At 50.0% G+C, this 19,176-nt stretch overlaps 2 protein-coding genes across 2 annotated transcripts; both read right to left on the bottom strand.

Annotated features, from left to right (window-relative positions):
• Positions 1–1,353: 1,353 nt before the first annotated feature.
• On the bottom strand, positions 1,354–7,526 carry ENH_00030170 (hypothetical protein, conserved; the record flags this gene model as incomplete). Its single annotated transcript, XM_013584782.1, is given in 15 exon segments — positions 1,354–1,662; positions 1,934–2,026; positions 2,135–2,489; positions 2,778–2,993; positions 3,111–3,259; positions 3,471–3,632; positions 3,793–3,885; positions 4,070–4,243; positions 4,700–4,760; positions 4,906–5,012; positions 5,171–5,469; positions 5,648–5,820; positions 6,077–6,238; positions 6,750–7,261; positions 7,266–7,526. Coding segments are annotated over 15 exon segments (3,126 nt in total).
• A 7,415-nt stretch (positions 7,527–14,941) lies between these two features.
• Positions 14,942–17,593, bottom strand: ENH_00030160 (hypothetical protein, conserved; the record flags this gene model as incomplete). The annotated part of the gene is made up of 3 exons (XM_013584781.1): positions 14,942–15,664; positions 15,796–15,963; positions 16,115–17,593. The coding sequence occupies 3 exons, from the start codon at positions 17,591–17,593 to the stop codon at positions 14,942–14,944; spliced, it is 2,370 nt and encodes a 789-aa protein (XP_013440235.1).
• Between the last annotated feature and the right edge of the window lie 1,583 nt (positions 17,594–19,176).

The raw sequence follows: 19,176 nt of genomic DNA, 5'->3' as shown, positions 1-19,176 counted from the left end.
CCTGTTGGTGGGAACCTTTGTGCTGACGCGACAGTATCAACTGTACGAGAAGGCGGAGGGGCATACGCTAGCTGTCCTGTGTTTTTCTATAGTTGTAGCACCCACAAAAAGGTGCTTACAATCGGAAAATCCCGAAGCCTTTTCATGCGTCGATTCCTAATTGACTCTCCCACTGCATCCGATTCGCTGACCCCCTATAGGCGGACCAGCGCAGGGAGTCATTAGCATACATGGTCGTAGCTGAATTTGGTCGGCCACAGCTTAAGCACTTTGCTCAGCTAATCCAGACGTCGAAGCGGCAATCTTCAACTACTGGGCGTTTAACTCACCAAGTTCAGTGAGCATCTGCGGGCATTCTTCGAAACTGCATGCCTACAGCTGTGTAGAGGAAGTGCTAGTGCTGGGACACTAGTAAAACTATAAGGTAGCCCAACGTTCTCCACTATACGTGAGTTGAACTGGAAGCCGCGAAAACACGCAGCTGCTGAACGGCGCAATAAACGTTTACAAAAACGGCCAGCAATCTCATTTGCATCTACTGGTCAGCGTGAAAGACGGTACTTGGGTGCAGCGCGACGTGACAAAGTTTGGAGGCCTTGTTCCGGAACAAGAACGGGAACACCGAGACTGGCAAAACCAATAAAGACGAAGCGGGCAAGCTTGCAGGCAGCTGCCAACGCTTGCTGCTCAAGCAGTATAGGCTCTCTGACGGAACTGCTCTATGAGCAAGCCGTAACGACTCTCTGCCGTTACGCGGGTGTCGCTCTCTTCATTCCGGTTGCCCCCGCGTCTCAACGGCATGACTTTTGTTTGGTTCTGCGTTCCAGTGCGCTTGACAGCTGCTTAGGGCCTGCTCTTCATTCGGCTCTATGTTGCGTGCTCGCATGTGCTAGGCTTAGCGGTTCATACCATGCCTCTGAGCCTTCTCAGAAGCCAAATTTCTCATGTTACTTCGACTCCTGCATTTTGTGTTTCATACCTACTTAGCACCATTTGTTCCTATCTTCACAGGTTCTTTCTAAAGGCCGCCCTTTTGTCCAAGGGCTGGCAGCGCCATCACCAGGGAACACGTCGCTTCGTATGTCCTGTTCCTGCCCAAGTGTTTGCATTGATTATCAAAAACCTCACCGCATCCTTCCAAGAATGTATACACTGCTACACTACGGCTCCGAAGAACTCCTTGGGTCTCTTAAATGTACTTTCACTGCAGTGGACGAAGACAGCAATCCAAGGGCAGACTGCCTTCACACGAGTCAGTATGCTCGTAGCTCGAACTACTCCAGCACTAGTGACTGCTGGCAGCAAGTCAGTAAGCACGTTAGGAAAAATCTGTGCAGCGCAGGTTTGGACTGTCTAGCCGGTGGATATTTTACTTGCGCCGCTGTTGCTGCTTCTGGTGACAACCGAGGAAGCTGGCAGTTGGTTTTGTGGAGCAACAACGCCTGAGACCCCATGCAATAGCATTTCGCTCGTTTGTTCATCTAGATTCAAATGCTTCGACACTGATAACAACAGTGAGTGGACCTGCTCGGTCGCAATCCCATACAGGGACATGAACGAGCCAAACGACGGGAGACTGCTGCAGCAAGGGTTCTTCTCCCTGAACAGCTTTTCTTGTTGCTGCAAGACCTCTGGGCCCGCGGCCTGCCACTTCTCTGACAGCTGAAGCAAGCCCACTCACAAAACGACGAAAATGCGCGCTCGCTCGGTGAAGGAAGTAATGCAGCCATATGCCGTGTACTGCGTGGCAGAAGCACGCAAATTTTCACTTGCACGCACGCATGTATACTTTCAAGCCTATTTGTAAAAGCCACAACAATCGCACTTTCGTCCGCGAGCCCGTCCTTCTGCGAGTGCTTCGATACGTGCACAGAGGAATATTTGTAGGGGGTGTGGTGACCGAGGGATCTTGCACGAGAGCACGTGCGCTTACTTTTTGACGCTGAAGTTCTTCACTGACAGTTAACGCTAATGCCTCCTCCCAAAACGTCACGCGGTTCCAGTAGCGATGGTGGTACACGCAACGCTGCAGCAATAGAAGCGCAGCGGGATGAGGAACAAAACCGTTGCTCAGGATTCGTCGGACGCAAGGGATAAGTCGGAAGCGCGAGCAGCAGCAACAATTCAAACTCACATGAAGAGACCAACGAACTGTAGGAGGTTCTCTATCTTCTTTAGATGCATCATTCGAGTTGCGTATGCTGCCACTGCTACCGCTAGTGCCAACGCTGGGCTGTGCAGATTGCTTCCCCAACTCGAGGCTCTCCGAAGTAGCATTCGGATAGTCTTCCCTGTTAAGCTGCTGCTGCAGTATCAATGCCTCATGCCAATCCCAATGCTGGTGTTGCTGAGGGTCATCTGCTGCGCTTCCAGGTGCAGCGATCTCCACGGCGAGCAGTAAAAGCTGCCTCCCCGACCAAGCATCTAGCTGAGTGTCGGCTGCCGTCAACAGCCATTCACAGGAGGCTCCCAGGAGCCGAAGCTGCAGCCTAAAAAAACATCGACCTCAGTTGCAACAGCTACACAGTTTGACATCAAAATTCCAAGGCTTTGGCAGCAACCGCTACACGAGCAAGGGCAGGAGGGTACACACAATGCTGCAGGACAAGTTTCCTCACCAGCAGCACGCAAGAGAGAACACAAACAGCGAAAAACCGCGAAATGGGCAATGCATCTCTATTTAGCAAGGAAACTGCATAAAATTACTCGGCAACAGCAGCCTGGACAATGGCAGCAGCCCCGAAACGCAGCAGCCTCAAGTATAGTCTCCCCCTTACATAGAAGGCAGCAGTGCTTGTCTGTCAGGCATTTCTTCAGCTTTCTTCCTCTTTGTAGCCACCAGCGCAGACAGGAAGACATTCCTGTGCAGGGATGATGTGAGCTCTTCCTGCAAGAGGGGCATCTTGTGAAGCAGCAACGCGCATGTCTCAGCAGGCAGCAAGACGCCCTTGCCGGGTACTTGCACAACGGGTGTCCACAGTGCGTTTATGAACCTGAGACGTACCAAGCACCGGCACAGACAAAAGAACCCACTCCATAGCAAAGCAGCAGTGTAGTGTGAAAAGGTGCAAACTTTACAATCAGCAGCACAAGCCTTAGCAAGAAATTACCCGGAATAGTCTTCCCGAAGGCGCTGCAGTACCGCATCATCTGGAGGGCTCGACAGCCCCTGGATGCCTTCAGTCCCTGCACGCAATTGCTTTTCTGAGGCCTCGGCAGCAGAAGCGTCAGGAACTCCTATTGAATAAGCAGCTAAACTCTGCGCATACGAAGGCAATTAAAAGCTTTAGGGGCAATACCAAGTGCTTGAAGGCCCCTTGACCAAATCCGCAAAGTCAGCAGCAGCAGAAGCAGGTCCTGATATTCCTCGTGAAGACAATGACTGCGACATTGCAGCAAGAAAGCATCATGAAGCGGATGCACCATTATTTTCACAAACAAAATCATTGTTTTCCGAGGACCCAACTAACCGCTGCAGATTGGACGACTCTTTGTAGGGGAGACTTCTGCAACAGCTGTCGTGCCACGCTCGTGGCAGAGGACAGGGGCGTGGCTGCAGTGTTCGTGTGCGTGCTACAGACAGCCGGCTGTAGGCTGTCTCCGTATACGGCATCTAGCACAGTCCATTTCTCCTGATACAGCGACAAGAACACCAGAAACACAAGATGCATTGCCTCAGACGCAGCTACAAGCCAACCATCTGCGGCAATTTAAGTTAAAACTTATAGCTCAGTGGCGAGTGTCAAGAGGTACAAAATGCAGCAATAAGGAGAGCAACATCAGCAAACTGACTACTGTAGGAAGCGAGACGTTCAAATGCGTTTGCAGCCTCCGCTCATCAACGAACTCTCGCAGATCTGACTCAGGGTCGACCCCTTCCACGGTCTGCAGCAGTAATATAAATATGGGCTCACTTGTGGAACAAGAAGAAACAGCTTAGACAACAGGAGAAAGAGAAAACTTTTCGAAACGAGCAGCACATGCAACAGCATCGAGAGCTGCTAATGTCGCACTTTTGGTCTTACCAAGTGCTGTAGCACAAGCAGCTCAAACTGGAGCAGTAACTCACTTGGATACAGCGCTCTAAATCATACTGCATGTGCCTCAGGTTCGCTGCCACAAAAACGCCGGCCCTTGTCAGTGCATCTTTGAGGCACTGCATGCGTTTTAAGTCCATCTCCTCTAAACAAGACAAGATACTACGCACCCTATCGCGTGTTGCTGCGCTACGCTGTTGTAAAGCCTGAAAAAGTCAAGAGAAAAGTTCAGCTAGAGTTGAATAGAAGAACAAGATGGCTAAAGACGCAAACGCGCGGGCTCACATCAACGCAGGGCGGGCTGGTCGACTGCTGCACGAGGTAAGCATTGCGAATGAACAGAGACATACGCAAAATGAAGTGGAAGAGAGGCTCGTAAACATTAAAGTTACTGGTGAGGGAGGAACAAACTGAGCAAAATAAGCAGGATGAGAGCAAATTTGCACTCTGATTACGGTAAGCGTCTGCATTGTCTAACGGGAACACGAAGCCCAAAAGCATTGAAAGCAGCTTGGAATTTTGAAGGGGTTAAGAGCACATCCAGTGAGCCCAGTTACATTCCTTTGGCACGCAGTATATAGATGCGCGTACTCACTGCGGACAAAGCATAGCAGAAGCTATACTAAATCCGCAGCTACACGGATGCCGTACAGAAGGCCGACCTGTACAGATATCACGTAGGCCTCCTCTGCTTGCCGAGCCTCCACAGATAGCCGTATACACCTGCAGTACACCCAAGCAGCACGCACAATTGCGCCTTGAAGCAACTGGAAGCGCGTAATAGCAGAGATTACTGCGGTAGCACAAGGAGCACTCGCCAGGGCAAGGTCAACGCATCACGGGGGAGCACGGGGAAAGCACCACTCACTGAAGCGCCAGCTCCGTCTTTGTTGAGGGCAGCAAAGAGAGTGAGGCCTGTGCAGTCTCTGCTGCTGCGACAGCTAGTTTGCTGCAGCGCAGGTACTTTTCCATTGCCTACCCAGACACGCACACAGAAGCAACTGGTGATGGTGTTTCTCGCGATATTGTTGATCGAAGACCTGCTGCTGCTGCTTTTGTAGATGCATCTGCTGCTGTGAATGCTTGCTCTGTACGTGCCGCTCTTGCTGCTCTGAGGACTGGTATATGCATACCCGCTGATGTTCGACGGCGGCTAGGTGATTTCGCCTCTGGGCCTCTGCAGCGTCCACTTTGACCTGAGAATAAACACAGATTATGGCAGGAGGGCATTCATTACCGACAGCACAAGCTTCCGCCTGAGTGTAAGCCACGGGAATGGACGGATGGGAGGTAAGGCACAGCCTTTTGAGTTCAACCTCAGGCATATGCAAATACACTGGCTCCGCCCTATCCCACTCTCCATGAGCGACCTTAACGATAAGAAACATCCACAAAAATACTGGCCACTGTCCTGCTGCCAAGCGATTCAACGCTAAGTGATAAAGACAAAAATGGGGTGCCACAAAGACGCCAGTGACAGGCAAGCTAAGACGCCAGTGACAGGCAAGCTACGGGCTCATCAGCTTGTGAGCATGCAACATGAGTGTGCTTGCTTCTTCGCTCTCTTTACACCATCAAATCTCCCTCTTGCCATGTCTCTTGCTCCACACAGAGATGAACGTGAGCCCGGGCGACCTGTTTGAGGACTTGGGCATGGTTCTCAATTGTTCTATCAAGTGTAGATGCAACAACGTCTCTTCGGAGGGCATCTGAGAGCTCTTTGGCTTGCAAGGCAGAACTGCCTAACAGGCTGCTGTAACTCTGCACAGCGGCAGCACATGTCCTGTCATAACCATCACACACACACACACACACGCACACACACACACACACACACACACACACACACACACACACACACACACACACACACACACACACACACACGCACACACACACACACACAAATGCACGTACCATCGATGCGGCTTGAATATTAGTAATATCTTTGCATATCTGTTTCTCCTATTGTCCCGAACATCTTCGGGTCCGTCCCTCAAGCGATTCGCTTCTTTCTGTATCTTAGTGGGGCCGCGTACCTTGACTCTGAAGACAGAGGCTTCAGAGTGCCAGCTGCGCTGTTCAGTGACGCAGCATACGTTGACGCTGCGGCTGCCTGTTGAAGCAGCGCTCCCCGCAGTCTCTCCAACAGCAGCCGGCCCGCCTCTACGCGCTGTACCGCCGCGTTCAAGTCATGCTGCCTGATGGGAAAAAAACGTCCACATGTAAAGGCACAGGCATCCACGCAAGTGTCTCGAGGACTACAGTGAGAAGTGGGCTGCGTACACAGACACAGAGCAACAAGATGGATTGACGATTCAAGATGGATTGACCCTAGCAATTCAAAAACAAACAAGGAAGAGCTAACGCGCAGAGGAGACGAGTCGCAAAGGCAACTTGTGGTATCCCTGGGGACAAAAAATGAAGCAAGCAGAGAATGTTAAGACATAAATCGAACACGAATGTCCAGGATTTGTTGGCCAGCACCTGCTAGCGGCTGAGGGGCACTGAAGTCAGAGAGTTACTCGAAGACTCCGCTACGTAGCACACTAAAGGAACACAAAAGAGAGAAATCGGTCATTTAGGTGCAGATTAGCTGTAGTCATATGGATGTATTAGACATGTAGATCAGAAATAACAAGAAAAGGCAGCCGTAATGACGAGCGAGAGGGAGCGAAAGCAGAGATGCGCCAACAACGCCGATAAGCTCACAGTACATCGATGAAAGTGCTCCTATCTCCTTCGGATCTGTTGGTTGCGACATTTTTAGTATCGTCACTTGCGTTGTCTGCAACTTTCCTTCCCACCGGTACTGTTTGTAACGAGGATGGTGTTGAGTTACCAGATGCTGCGTTGGCTACTGCAGATGAACCGCTGCATGGAGCCTCGCTTGCACCTCCCTGCACCTTATTGCCTTCAACTGCGTCGCCTGGCATTGCGCTTCCTTCCCCACCCACTGGTGCTGCAGTTTCTGCGGTTTCCTGCTTCCGTGATATTGCTGCATTCGACGGTGTAGCCGACTTTGCTGCTGCTGCTTCGCCGGCCATATGCGTGTCAGGTGACTGATGGTGAGGTGGTTCAGCCTCTGCGGGGGACATTTTTGTGGTCTGAGCTTGGCTGGCAGCGCATGCGAGTATGCTGCTTCGAGTTTGAGGTCTATTGCCGACGCTACAACTTATGCAGGACACAACGCCATGTCTAGCAGCCACTGACAAAGCCCTTGTGTTATAAATAGCCAGTTTGAAGAACTCGTACGACGACACGAAGTTTGCCCAACGGCCCTGTGTCCCTGTTACCTCCAGCGTCGCTGTGTCTGTCGTCGCAACTGCTTCCAACAAGCACACTCATACGCCAGTGCATCATCACATGTATTAGATTAATATAAGTATTGTTGGGGTCGCCTGCTTTAGCTGGAAGACGGCTCCCCCGTAGACACCTGGGGCTGTCTGTCGCCGCACAGTTGTCGCAGTAACCGGCAAGGGAAAGCATGTAAACGGGGAGGAACAACAGAAAATGTAACTAATGCCAAATTACAATAAGTATATGTTTCATTAGAAGACTTCTGATATGAGATTCTACTGTATCATGCCCACTCCCCACATCTAGGCAGTTGACCTCGCAATGACGGGATTCGGCGCATTGGAACCCAATATGCATGTTGCGTTTCCACGGTTAGAGCCCCAAATTTTTTGGTATTATTCCAGATATTGCGTTTTTAAAGACCTTTAGTGAGTTTTGGGCAAAGCAGTGCACGGCCCGACGCCAGTAGGCCCTCAGGGGCCTGTTAAGGAAGCGCGCTTGCGCGCCATCCTAACGAACAGAACTAGTGAAACATGCCCCCAAATCCGTAGAGGTCGTTATAGTATCTAGAGGGGGCTTACTGGACTGCTTCGAAGGTAGTGGCTTCAAGGCCCTCACGTTGCCTTATGACTGGCGTGGAGAGGAAGCGCGGCCGACTGGAAATGGTGACATGAAGAGATCCTCTCAGGTTTCAAAATGGACTATTTTTGCAAGTCATGATTGGGCTAATCTCCAGGACAAACACAACCAAATATGCGAAAGGTGGGAAGTCCTGCTGGAGTCCTGGGTGAAGTTGCTTGTTTGGCTGATAACCCCTGCATGCCGATATGAGCAGGAACACTGCTCATGTATTCTTGAAAAGTAAATGCGGTGCTTTTGGGTCAAGTGTTAGCCAAGGCAGAAGTCGGGATAGCGGCACAACCTCGCAGTGAGCTCTCTGCGTTGCGCCGCTGGCGACATCGCCCCTTCATTGTCTTTCCACTAGTGAGGTACCGAAGACATCAGCTTCGGCCGGCCTCCTAGATTCTTGCGTTCTTTTTCTCCTGAATCACGCATGGACTGTTTCTAGGGGAGTATTTTCTATCCTCCTTGAGTTGCAAAATGAAAAGCTAGGTCCTTTTACTCCCTAGCAGGGAGCACACGCCCTAATGTGACAACTTAAAGGCGACTAGGTGTCGCTGACAGCATGGCCTACGCGCCCAGAGAGGCCTCCCTGGCCTCCGTTTCCGAAGTAGGCTAGCTGTTAACTACCACTGCCGCTGTTGTTTTATGTTCAAAGTGTTTCAAGTGCACCATAGAATCTACGGTTAAAGTCATGTTGGCGTCTGCGCCCGAGAAGCTATGTTTTTCTGACGCAGCCTTCCAGATGTGGTAGGTTTAAGGAGTTCATCAGTGCGCCATTTACAGACCGTCCGAGGTGCTCACAATGGGTATATTTTACACGTGGTGTCTACGCCGGAGGTTTTCAAAGACCACACAATAATTGGAAACCCCTCAATGCTCCAAGCATAATATTTTTGAGCCAGAATTATGGGAGGGCAAAAGCTTCATACAATATGGGATTACCCTGCTGCACTCTATGTCTCCATAGGGCAGTGGCACGGCTGCAAACTGTCTGCAATGCGATCAATAATATGCTTCGGAGATGGAGTTTCTATGTGGAACAATGAAGAAGGTCTTAGATGAAGGACAAGGAAGCAAAGAATCAAAAAAACAGAATCACCTTCAGGACTTCCTTCACCTTAAGGAGAATCGTTTCGTTGATATGGGAGGGGACCCTAGGCAGTGGGGCTGTGAGCTGGATTGATACCCTGGGCAGTGGGGCTCTGAGCTGGATTGATGCCCAACAGGAAGTATTCTAGTGCGTTTGAAGCATTTGAAGCACACTGGACACTTGCAGAGGCCTTTAGTAGGCTCTGCATTATTATGTAGATCTGGGCAACATTCAGTAAAGGGCAGGCCACGGAGAATGTACTAGCCTGCCTAGAACCATTGGAGGGGGCACTGTAAAGAGAAGTGGTGTCGGCATTGTGAAGGGGAAGTAGCGAAATCATACACTCACGCATGCAGGAAGCATGCGGCAAAAGATGAGAAGTAGAAGAAGACTAAGGCCACATAAAGGCTGTCAGGGGAGAGAAAAAAGCAGTAGCCCAATCGCAGAACATGGTGTGACCGCAAGGGCAGCTACGGCTCCGCGGTGGCATGAGACGACTTTATAGCCGCCAGCGCCAGAATGCAGTTCTGTCCCAAGTTCCTCAAGTGCATGCAAGCTTGGCTAAAAGCATCTCATGTATCTCAAGTGTGCTGCCAACGCAGAAAGTGTAAAACCTCCAACTATCCAGGGCCACTCGTTTATGGCATGGCACGCTGAACGAAGAGACTCATATGCCAGTTTCCTTGCACTGCAACGTCTTGCCGCATGTGCACGAAGCCGTAATTCACCGATGTCGTCTAAGGCCTTTTTTAGTCTCAGTCGGACAGGTAGACTTGCTGACTGCGCAAAGGCTGCTGCTGCCGCCATACAAAGTCTTAAAAAAGAGTTGTGTACAACAACCTACAAGTTCCCACAATACGGACTCCCACGTGCTACAAGCCCACGCATTCAGCTACAGTTTAGATGCGATATCTGAGCAGTAGCACGAAAAGATAGATTTCTTCCTCCATGTCATCAGACCCTCCTTTTAAATCGGACCTGTGGCAGCACCTCCGCGCCTGTTTCAGTATCAAGCGGGTCGTAAAATATGCCTTTTACCACCAGCGAGTCGTGAAATATGCCTTTTATCACCAGAGAGACACACGCCGATCGCGCCAGTCGTACTCTGGAGCAGATGCCCCCCAGTGTCACCCAGTGGCACTAGCCGAAACGAGACAATAGCGATCAGCCGTAACAAGCTTGCCGCAGCAGGTCCATTCCCCACGCTTTCACCCCCCTGGCACTGCTGCTTTAGCAACACGATGGTCATCGCAGAGCAATATCTGTGACAGCAGAAGGCATGCGCAGGCTCATCGGGGGCTGACAGTGACTGCGCTATTGGAGAAAGCGCGCGGCCCAGCAGTTAGCACTCGCACGCTGTCACTAAATGCCCTGAATCTGAACACTGTTTTGCGGCTATATCGTAGCCACAGGGTGAATCGACAAAAATACTTCCCCATACTTGGTGTTGTCTCCCATTTGTTCCTGTTACGGTATTATTAGATATCCCAGATCATTCTTTCTTTGAGGCCCTGCTCTGGTCGCCACGTGAGCCGCTGCTGGCTGGCCTCCTGTATTGATCTCGGCGGGCAAGAGTATAAAATAAGACGAGGTGGGTTAAGTCCTCCACGACCAGGGCACTGCAGACGATGCTTAACTTCTTGCCACGCTGGGATGCTCACCTACCTGGAAGACGGGCCGCGTAGTGGCCTGCCTGCCATCTGTTTGACTGCCCTGATGTACTGGAAGGCTGGACCAGCCCGCGGGCCTTCACCAACACTGTCGACCCCTAGAGCCCCCTCCCCAACCGACGCATTCGTTTCTCCGTAGTCTACTTGATTCTTATCTTCATATTTCCCGTGGTAATTTCCGCGATTTTCCTTTTCCCCCTTTTCTACATCACATCCTCGTTATAAATATTACAGAGCTGTTTACAGTTCAGCGCTTTGCTTCGCAGACAAACTCCAAGAGCGGTTGCTGCCGAGAGACGGGGAAAGAAGATTGTGGCCATGTACTTCCATGTACTGGCGTGCAGCATCATTGTTAACAGTAAAACGTGCTCAACACTGAAAGCGTAAATACACAAACGCATGCACACAGGAACAAGCCCATCGAAGCAGCAACGAGAACCATAATAGTAATAATAACAATGCAACTCCAGAATATAAAAATAAATTATGGATGTTTAAATCAAAAGAAAGAGGACGTGTTTATGTAGATAAGTAACGAAAACAAGTACTACAAAGAGCAAGAACAAATTAGTGGATGCCAGGAATACTTTGACACACATGCGTTCGTGAAACAAAAGTTTACGTAGGATGATGCGCATTACGTGCACGTATGAATCAAGCCCAAGCAAAGCTAGCACTATGCTAAAACAAGACAACAAAGTGTAATACAGTGTAAAGGAATGGACCTGCATGCAAAGATAGAGAACTTGAACACCAGCGCATAAACGAAGGTGCCCCACTTGACGCCGTAAGGCGCCATGAGAGAAGCCGGAAGAATCAGTAGTTGCAGCGGCGGCTCTAGCAGCAACCTATACAGCAACGGCAGCAGCAGCGCTAAGTTGAGATGTGAAGAGCAGCAGCAGCTAGAACAAGAGCAGAAGCACCAGCTGGTGTACGAGCCGTAGCAGATGTCTCAGGAGAACGAGCAGCTGCCGCAACACCTACGGCACAAATAGCAGCAGCAGGACGGCCTCCTCGATTGCCACCGAATTTTCAGAGGCAGAAACAGAGACAACTGCGGCAAGAACCGGCAATAAAGCAGCTATTTCAGTAGCAGCTGAGACAGCAACCAGACGTGCATATGGATCTGGAACAGCAGATGCAAAAGCCAAAGCAATTGCAGCTGTAGGAGCATCACCTCAGCGAGGAGTAGCAATAGCAAACGCAAACTGTAACAACCGCAGTTGCAGGCCAAGGAGAGCCAAGTGGGGGAAACATCAAAGAAAAACCACCGTGACATGAGGGGGAGAAATAGAAAACAGAGAAGCTTTTGAACGCTGAAGGCAGCAAAAGAACGGAAGCCCGAGATGGGACAAGCAGGGGGTCACCAGGGGGCAGCGTCAATAGTGAAGGAAAGACGTCGTGGTGCAAGGGAAAACAATGAAAGCATGATGTGGTCTTACAACTCGACGTGAGTCAAATTTAACAAACCCAAAGTGCAGTTGAGTGTAGTAGGGCTTGGGTTTGGGCCTTGCAGTGACCCAGTGGGGAGAGGAGAGACTGTGAGTATTTCGAGGTCAAGCGCTAGGAATAAAGTCCCGCTTGAATTTAATAATTCTCACAGCTCCCTGTTTTCACACGTGAGCCGTTCTTCTCCTCTTAAAAAAATCACAATTCACAATGCCCAAGGTGCAGTATGCAATTCATCTTGAATGACCGACTATACTGGAGGAGCAACATTTCGCGGAATACACTTGGTATGGAACGCTGCACTATAACACTGCGCGGATACAACTTCGAAAGGTCAAAATATTCAGCAGTGTATTGATTGAGAGTGACTAGAAAGGAGTTTGTTGAAGAAACCTGGTCCTTGTTGCAGAGCAAACCAGAACACGTGTGGTTCTCAGACAAAATCCAAAGGTTGCAATACTTAGTATTGTATAGTCATAAAAATTGACTAGAGAGGAATTAGTCAAAAGAAATGTGCCTTTGTTGCACAGTTGGCAGTCTCGCTGCCCCAGCAGGCTGTACCACCGGTGATCGCCGAGGGACAACAGAACACTATTAATAGTTTACATACTCCTCAAAGGGCTTATTTGGTGTTTTGGATTCCAATAGATGATTACGTATCCATGCTGGTACTTCGGATATCTGTGGGCGATCGGGCTGCCGAATGGTCACTGAGGGTCACTGTCCACTTTCCCGCACATTTTTGGCCGTATGTTTGGTAATTTTACATTTGACAGGTCAGGTACCGTTGCTTCAATGGTGAGCAGTGGCAAACGTAGCATGTTTTTCACTGGGGAACTTTTCCACCACAACCCACTCAGATAGAGCAGGAGCTTTGATGCGCAACGTTTTGTTCAGGACGATTAGTTGGCGTCGCCAGACACCTCCGCTAGAGTACGGAGCCACGCAACCACCACTGCTGCGGAGAAGGACAATTGCTCCTACGGGTACCAGGTTTAGCCGTTGCATTTAGAATCGCCTCATAAATTATGTCGTAAAGCTGCACCTCGTGGAAGTTCGGCCTTCTTCGTCGGCTCCAGAATAGTGCCGCTTCCGGCCCTGTGCAGGTACAATGTCTATGAGGACTCCACCCAGATGATGCTGCAAGTATGAAGTGGCACTCCTTTTGTACTTAATGTTGCACACTACCTGGTACATTACCTTGTCGCAAGAGCCGCATAGCGTAGACGTTACAAGCTGCCACCAGTGGTCGGACTACAAACTTGCCGCAATATTATGACAAGGCATTCGTGAATACTTCGGGAAAGAAACTGTTCCCAGTGCAATGCACTTTTCTGGGCAAGAGGCCCTGCCGCACGCATGAAATGCTTGGCGGTGGCCAAAATACTTGTACCGCGTTGCGCTGCTTAAAGCACTGGCCAGCTTAATGGCCTGTAGTGATATCAGCATTGCCCAAGTTAGGTTATCCCGCTGCGTGCTGCAAACATCGCACACAGGTCTTGAAAGTCTTCACACCACATGACATGGAGCCCCAGATAAGCCGTTGCGGAAGCCTTGTCACCGCCTTATTGTAGCCAGGAAGCCCTTAAGGATTACTTGAGTGTATAGTCTCAGCGGCAGGTACCAGTGCGCTTTTATATGTATCTTGTATCTTATATTCTCTTCTGACTGAAACTTGGCGGTGCTCGCCTGACTGCGCCATCCTCTACCACCGAAAGAATGGGCGTTACACGACGCCCTCCACGCAGCTTTACATTGTTACGTAGGGAAGACTGAGCATTATATTTGTCTAATCATCTCCACGAAAATTTGCCTGGTCTGCCAGGACGTGCGGCTGCTCCTCAGGAAGGGAGCTGCCAAGAATGCTGCGAGCCAGCGCCGTCATTCGTCGCACGGCCCCCAATTTCTGACAAGCCTTCTGTAGAATCCATGTACGAACAGGGGCATGGTTTAAAAGCGCTGTACAGATTGCGGCCTTCCCAAGCAGGATGGCCCGTTCCTCAAGGATCGGACCCCCTAACGGGTAGAAAAGTGCCGCGTCCGATACCAATTCTCACTTGTAAGCACAACGTTAAAAACTCACAACACACATTTTACGTGCAAAATCTCGTGCAAAAAGTGTGGAAACTTCCCTGCATAAATTTCACTTTACAATAGGAGATTCCGACAGCCACTGCAAAGCCTTCCAGTTTTGTTGTGTTTCACTCCCCTCTTTTAGTGAACAGGGAAAGACTCGAATTGAGCCTAGGCTTTACACCGGCCCTCGTCATTCTGTTTCGTTTACCTGAGTTAGAGCTGCTGGCCATTTCGTATTCATTGTTACCTATCCAGCTCGCTGCATCACAATTTATAGTCTGAAGGTCAAAGCACTCAGCAAAAAACTGCAAGACAATAAAGGACCAAGCGTGTATACTTCACACCTAGCCAAGGTAACCCTTAGTATCACCCCGAGTGCCAATGCCCCAAAACAAAGCATACTTGCGAAGGAATGCAGACTACAGTAAACTGCTGGAAATGAAGGATGCGTGAGGAAAAACGTGGAATCCTCCTCAGCGTGCAGCAGCGCAGCGCTTGATATCCTATGAGAGAGATCAGAAGTAGGTCACGCAATCCACATACATGAACAGCAGACAGTATGAACAGGAGATTATCTGATTGTGCTTTCTCGTGTAGGCAGAATTTAAGCCAGCTTAGACTCGTTCTGCCCTTGTAAGCTCAACGACAGCGATAAGAGCACGCCGTACAGATGTACTGTGTGCTCTCACAAACGTCTAAAGCCGCTTCAGCAGCCGCCGCTGTGCAGAAGAGATCCATTCCAAGTCATCTGCTCTCCAAGATTTCCACGACGTGCTCCTGAACTTCACGTTGGCGGGGTCGCACAGAAGGCACCGCTTTAAATTGACCACCGTGTATGCCGAAGGCCGCCTACCATTTTTGTATACGTCAAGAGCGCTGGCTAATGCTTTGGCAAGCTCAATGTTTTTTCGCTGCTTGCCGAAATACAGCCAGCGTTCCGCCCTAAAGGCGCCAACTGCATCATTCACGCGGTTTATTAGGTGTGGCCACCACAGCTCTTTCTTTGCATTTGATCCAAGTACTTCAGCTGCGCAGAACAGCGCGTCTACTAGAAGGAAGATGGTTCCCAGTATTTCGACATAATAATATGGCCATTTTCGCGGCGCCGTAACAGGCATGTTATTTTGCGAGTACCCATACAGCCGTTCGGCTGCCTCTATAAGAGCATCCTGGCTGCTATCATTTAGCGAATCCTGCTTCAGAAGGTCCTTCACAAGAGCGAGAAGTCGAAAGGGCCTGCTTTTTATTTGATTGTATGTTAAAGCCAAAACCAAACTGAAAACTCTGTTACCGGGTGGTGGTGATTTAGCAGGTAGACGGTAAAAAGGGTGGTTGTCCATGCTTTCCCTTCGTTGCAGTGCAGCTACTATAGCACTCCCTCCAGAAATGCCAGAAGTCATCGTTGAAGACTGTCCAGGCTGCAAGAAAAGGTGTAAACAGAAGCACAGTTCTTGCTAGTTTCGCATTGGAGATGCGACAAGAGCAAGCAGTTACACTAATGCATGACTTCTGCAGCATTGGAAGGCTCACAAAAGGAAAGATTGCTCACCTTGCCGTATAAATCGTCGTCGGCCTGCAACCAACGGCGAGCAAAAGGCCGTGGGTCGTCACGAGAGACACTTCTCTTAGGTATGATGTCTTCAAATTCGCCAGACATCTGCAGCTCTTCAATGTATGCGTCCAGTGCTTCTTCGTCGCTTGAATAAAGCGTTGTGCCCTACAAAAATGCAACAGGTGCAGAGCTTTGCTGATAATTAAATGGAAGGCGTTTCCGCAATACGCACTTCTGGAGCCTCATGTAGCTTTTGGCCAGGGTGGAAGAAATTTCAGCTAAACTCTCTTTGTGTTCAGCTCCATCACTGACGCACTGCATCTTTTGAAGCGCCATCAAACACTTGTGCTTGGAGACTAGGTGCAAGTCGAAACTCTTCAGTACTTCGTGGGAATATCGGCGCATTGGCTATTATTGAAGAATCACTTGGGTGGCCGATTACTGTCTGTTGCAGATTGCTGTGAAATCCGCTTGTTCTTTGTGTGAGTGAACTGGGGCCTTGTAACCACTCCTGGGCGGCTCCCGCATCCCCTGCCGCAGTAAACGATTCGAAAACGTCACTCTCTTCTGGAACAACAGAAGAGCCCTCCGCCAACAGGAAATTTCCTGGAAATGGCAATCGCTCGGCTTCTCCAGGAGCTCCAAGCGAGTTGCCATCGCCTGGCTGACCGAGACAGCTGCGAAAATCGCTAGTCTCACTCATGTGATCCGTGACTTCTTGTAACCACTGCTGTAGGGCACTCGAATCGTCCTCCAGAGAATATGACGCGGGGGCATTCCCCGCTTCCATGCCAGAAGAAGAGACTCCTGGTAACACTACAGGCAATGGCAATCGTTCAATGTCTCCAGCCAGGCTTCGGCAAAATTCACCATTGCCTCCCATGTGGTGGTTGACGTCTCGTATCCACTCCTGTACAGCTGTGGCATCGTCCTTCGGATAAAATAAGGCAAAATTCTCAAATTTCGCGGAAGAAGGGTCTTCTGGCGACACTCCAGCACTTCGGCCTGGCAGTCGCTCGACTCCTTCAAGAACGTCGCGCGCGTTTTCATTCCCTAATTGGCCGAAATTGTTACAAAGTTCGCTAGTGCTTGGCACTTGTAAAATGGGGTCTGCTAACCCCCAACCTCCACCGACGGCGTGATGGCAACTCAAAGTGCTATCCAGACTCTCACCTAAGAAAAATTCTGGTGCATTTTGCTGCTGCTCTACGCCCCCCAAAGCGCCACCCAGGCCCCGCAGTGCCTTATAAGATAATGCCGATGTGCTTTGAGGTGGGATATTTGAATCACTCTGAAAGTTGCTAGCTTTGAGGCGTTTTGTCTTACTGCTTGACGCACTCCCGTGACGTTTTGGGGCACGCGTTGCAAAGTCTTCAAAGTTCGCCCCGAGCCAGGGACCTGAGTTCAATGTCTGGCTCAGCTGGACCTCCTCCAGCTGTTTACCGTGCCCTCCAGAACCTAGATCTGACTTGGCTCCCCTCTTCTCATCTTCTTGCGCTGGCTCCTCTGTTGAGTCCAGCCTTTCGAAAACAGAATTCGCTGCCCTTTCAGACAATATGCTTTGGTGTTCCCCTAAAATAGGCAGAGGCGGATGCCGCAGAGTAGACTCTGCAAGCCTCTCTGTCACAACGACAGTACTCTGTTGAGATTCTTGACACTCGTACAAGGCCTCGCAGAATGATGTGTAAGCGCCGCCGCCTGATGTGGCTTCGGGCTCTCCTCCAGCAGCGAGTCTCCGACTACTCGGCCACGACGGCAATCGCCTTGTGACAAACACACTGCAGGCATGCAACATTAATGCCACTGCTGTGACAGAGGCAAACGCTAGAAGCCTATGGAGCGCCCTCGACGGCATCCGCAGACGATGCCAGCCAATCCGGCGGTTATTCCACGAACCGCTCTGTGTTTCGATTCTATCTGAAGGTATTGAAGGCATGGAGTGCACAGAATGCACGAAATCGTGAGGAATAGCTCCCACATTTTGACTCTCTGTGGGCAGCAAGAAACTCCCCATGTTTTATCACAATCACCACGCGCCTATGTCAGATTTGTCCTCACTCCCCCCGCATAGATTTTGCAGCTGCCGTAAAAGCCAAGCAGACTTCCTAGCTGAACAAGCTGCAAGTTTTGGGTAAGGACTGTACTTCTGGTGGCGGGCAATGAAATGAGTTTTTGCTAGAGATCTTATAAACAGAGTACTGCTTGCACATACACTGAATGGCATATCTTGACTAGAGGTTGCAAGTTGGAGTCACTTATGAGTCGAAAAATGAACACTGGCCTGAACACGCTTTTAAAAATTCGTAGAAGCTTCCAAGCAATCCTCGAATACAGCTCAGCGGTCAGTCGGCTCTGTGTTGATCATCATTCGTCAGCGTCAACTCTCCAGGCACCTGTAAACAACGCCGACCTCTGTTGCACAAATTACTTATTGGAAAACAAGACATATCCTGCTGGGTCTTCTTCAACTCTGCTCACGAACTTCATTGGCGGTCACATAAGAATGTCACGACCTCCGTGGTAGAGGCTGTCCTTTCACTTGAAGCTTCCTGCTTGGTCTCAAGTTGCATCCTCGCTCAAGAGACTAACTTCCCAGAAAGGCGCTTCTTTCACCTTCTCCATGCCATGAGACTCTCTCAAGCGCAGCTGATTGTGAAGCCTAGCTCGCCCACGACTCTTACGCCAAAAGAACGAAGCGACTGCACAGGAAATAAAGGAGTATGAAGAAAGAACCTTATTAAGATGTGGGGTGGATGTTTATCCCAAAGCTGTAGAGGCGTACGGATATGCTCGTAGACTGAAGCGATGCTAGACAAAGGATCGCTACTCTCGACCGCTCAGGATAATTTCAGTGTCAACTAGCTTATGCAACACGAAATTATATGAGAAATGACAAGTCAATGCATGTCCTTTTCGCTTTGGCGGCGCGCATGCTCGCTTGTGCGCTCTCCAGCTGCTCTTTTGCAACCCATCAGTCGAGGGCAACAACAAATGCAGCAGCCTCCGTCCTACCAACAGGTTCAGGCTATGATTAGTCTGGGATAATAACCCTAAATATTGTAGTTAAGGTAACACGAGCCTGTTAAACGAGCGGACAGCATCCACTGTAGGTTAACGCTGTACTTTCGTGCATAAGCTTACATCACTGTTTGCTGTCGACCCTGGCTGTGATTGCGAAGTACAGGGTAACTACTCCAAACACCTAGTTTTACATTACTTACACAGTAGCTTGTAAGTATATTGAAATCGTAGGCATTTTAAAACAGGTAAAAGACAGGCTTTGCTGCTGTCTGACAGTTCATGTCTTGAGGAGAGGCGCCCACCTCTAACAGATCTCGACACTGGACACTTACCTTGAACACTGCCTATCCCTGCTCG

Source organism: Eimeria necatrix, genomic scaffold (assembly GCF_000499385.1).
Source record: "Eimeria necatrix Houghton genomic scaffold, Enh_scaff21, whole genome shotgun sequence".
NCBI lineage: Eukaryota > Apicomplexa > Conoidasida > Eucoccidiorida > Eimeriidae > Eimeria > Eimeria necatrix.
The sequence above is the reverse complement of the archived record's forward strand: the minus strand, read 5'-3'. Positions and strand labels throughout refer to the sequence as shown.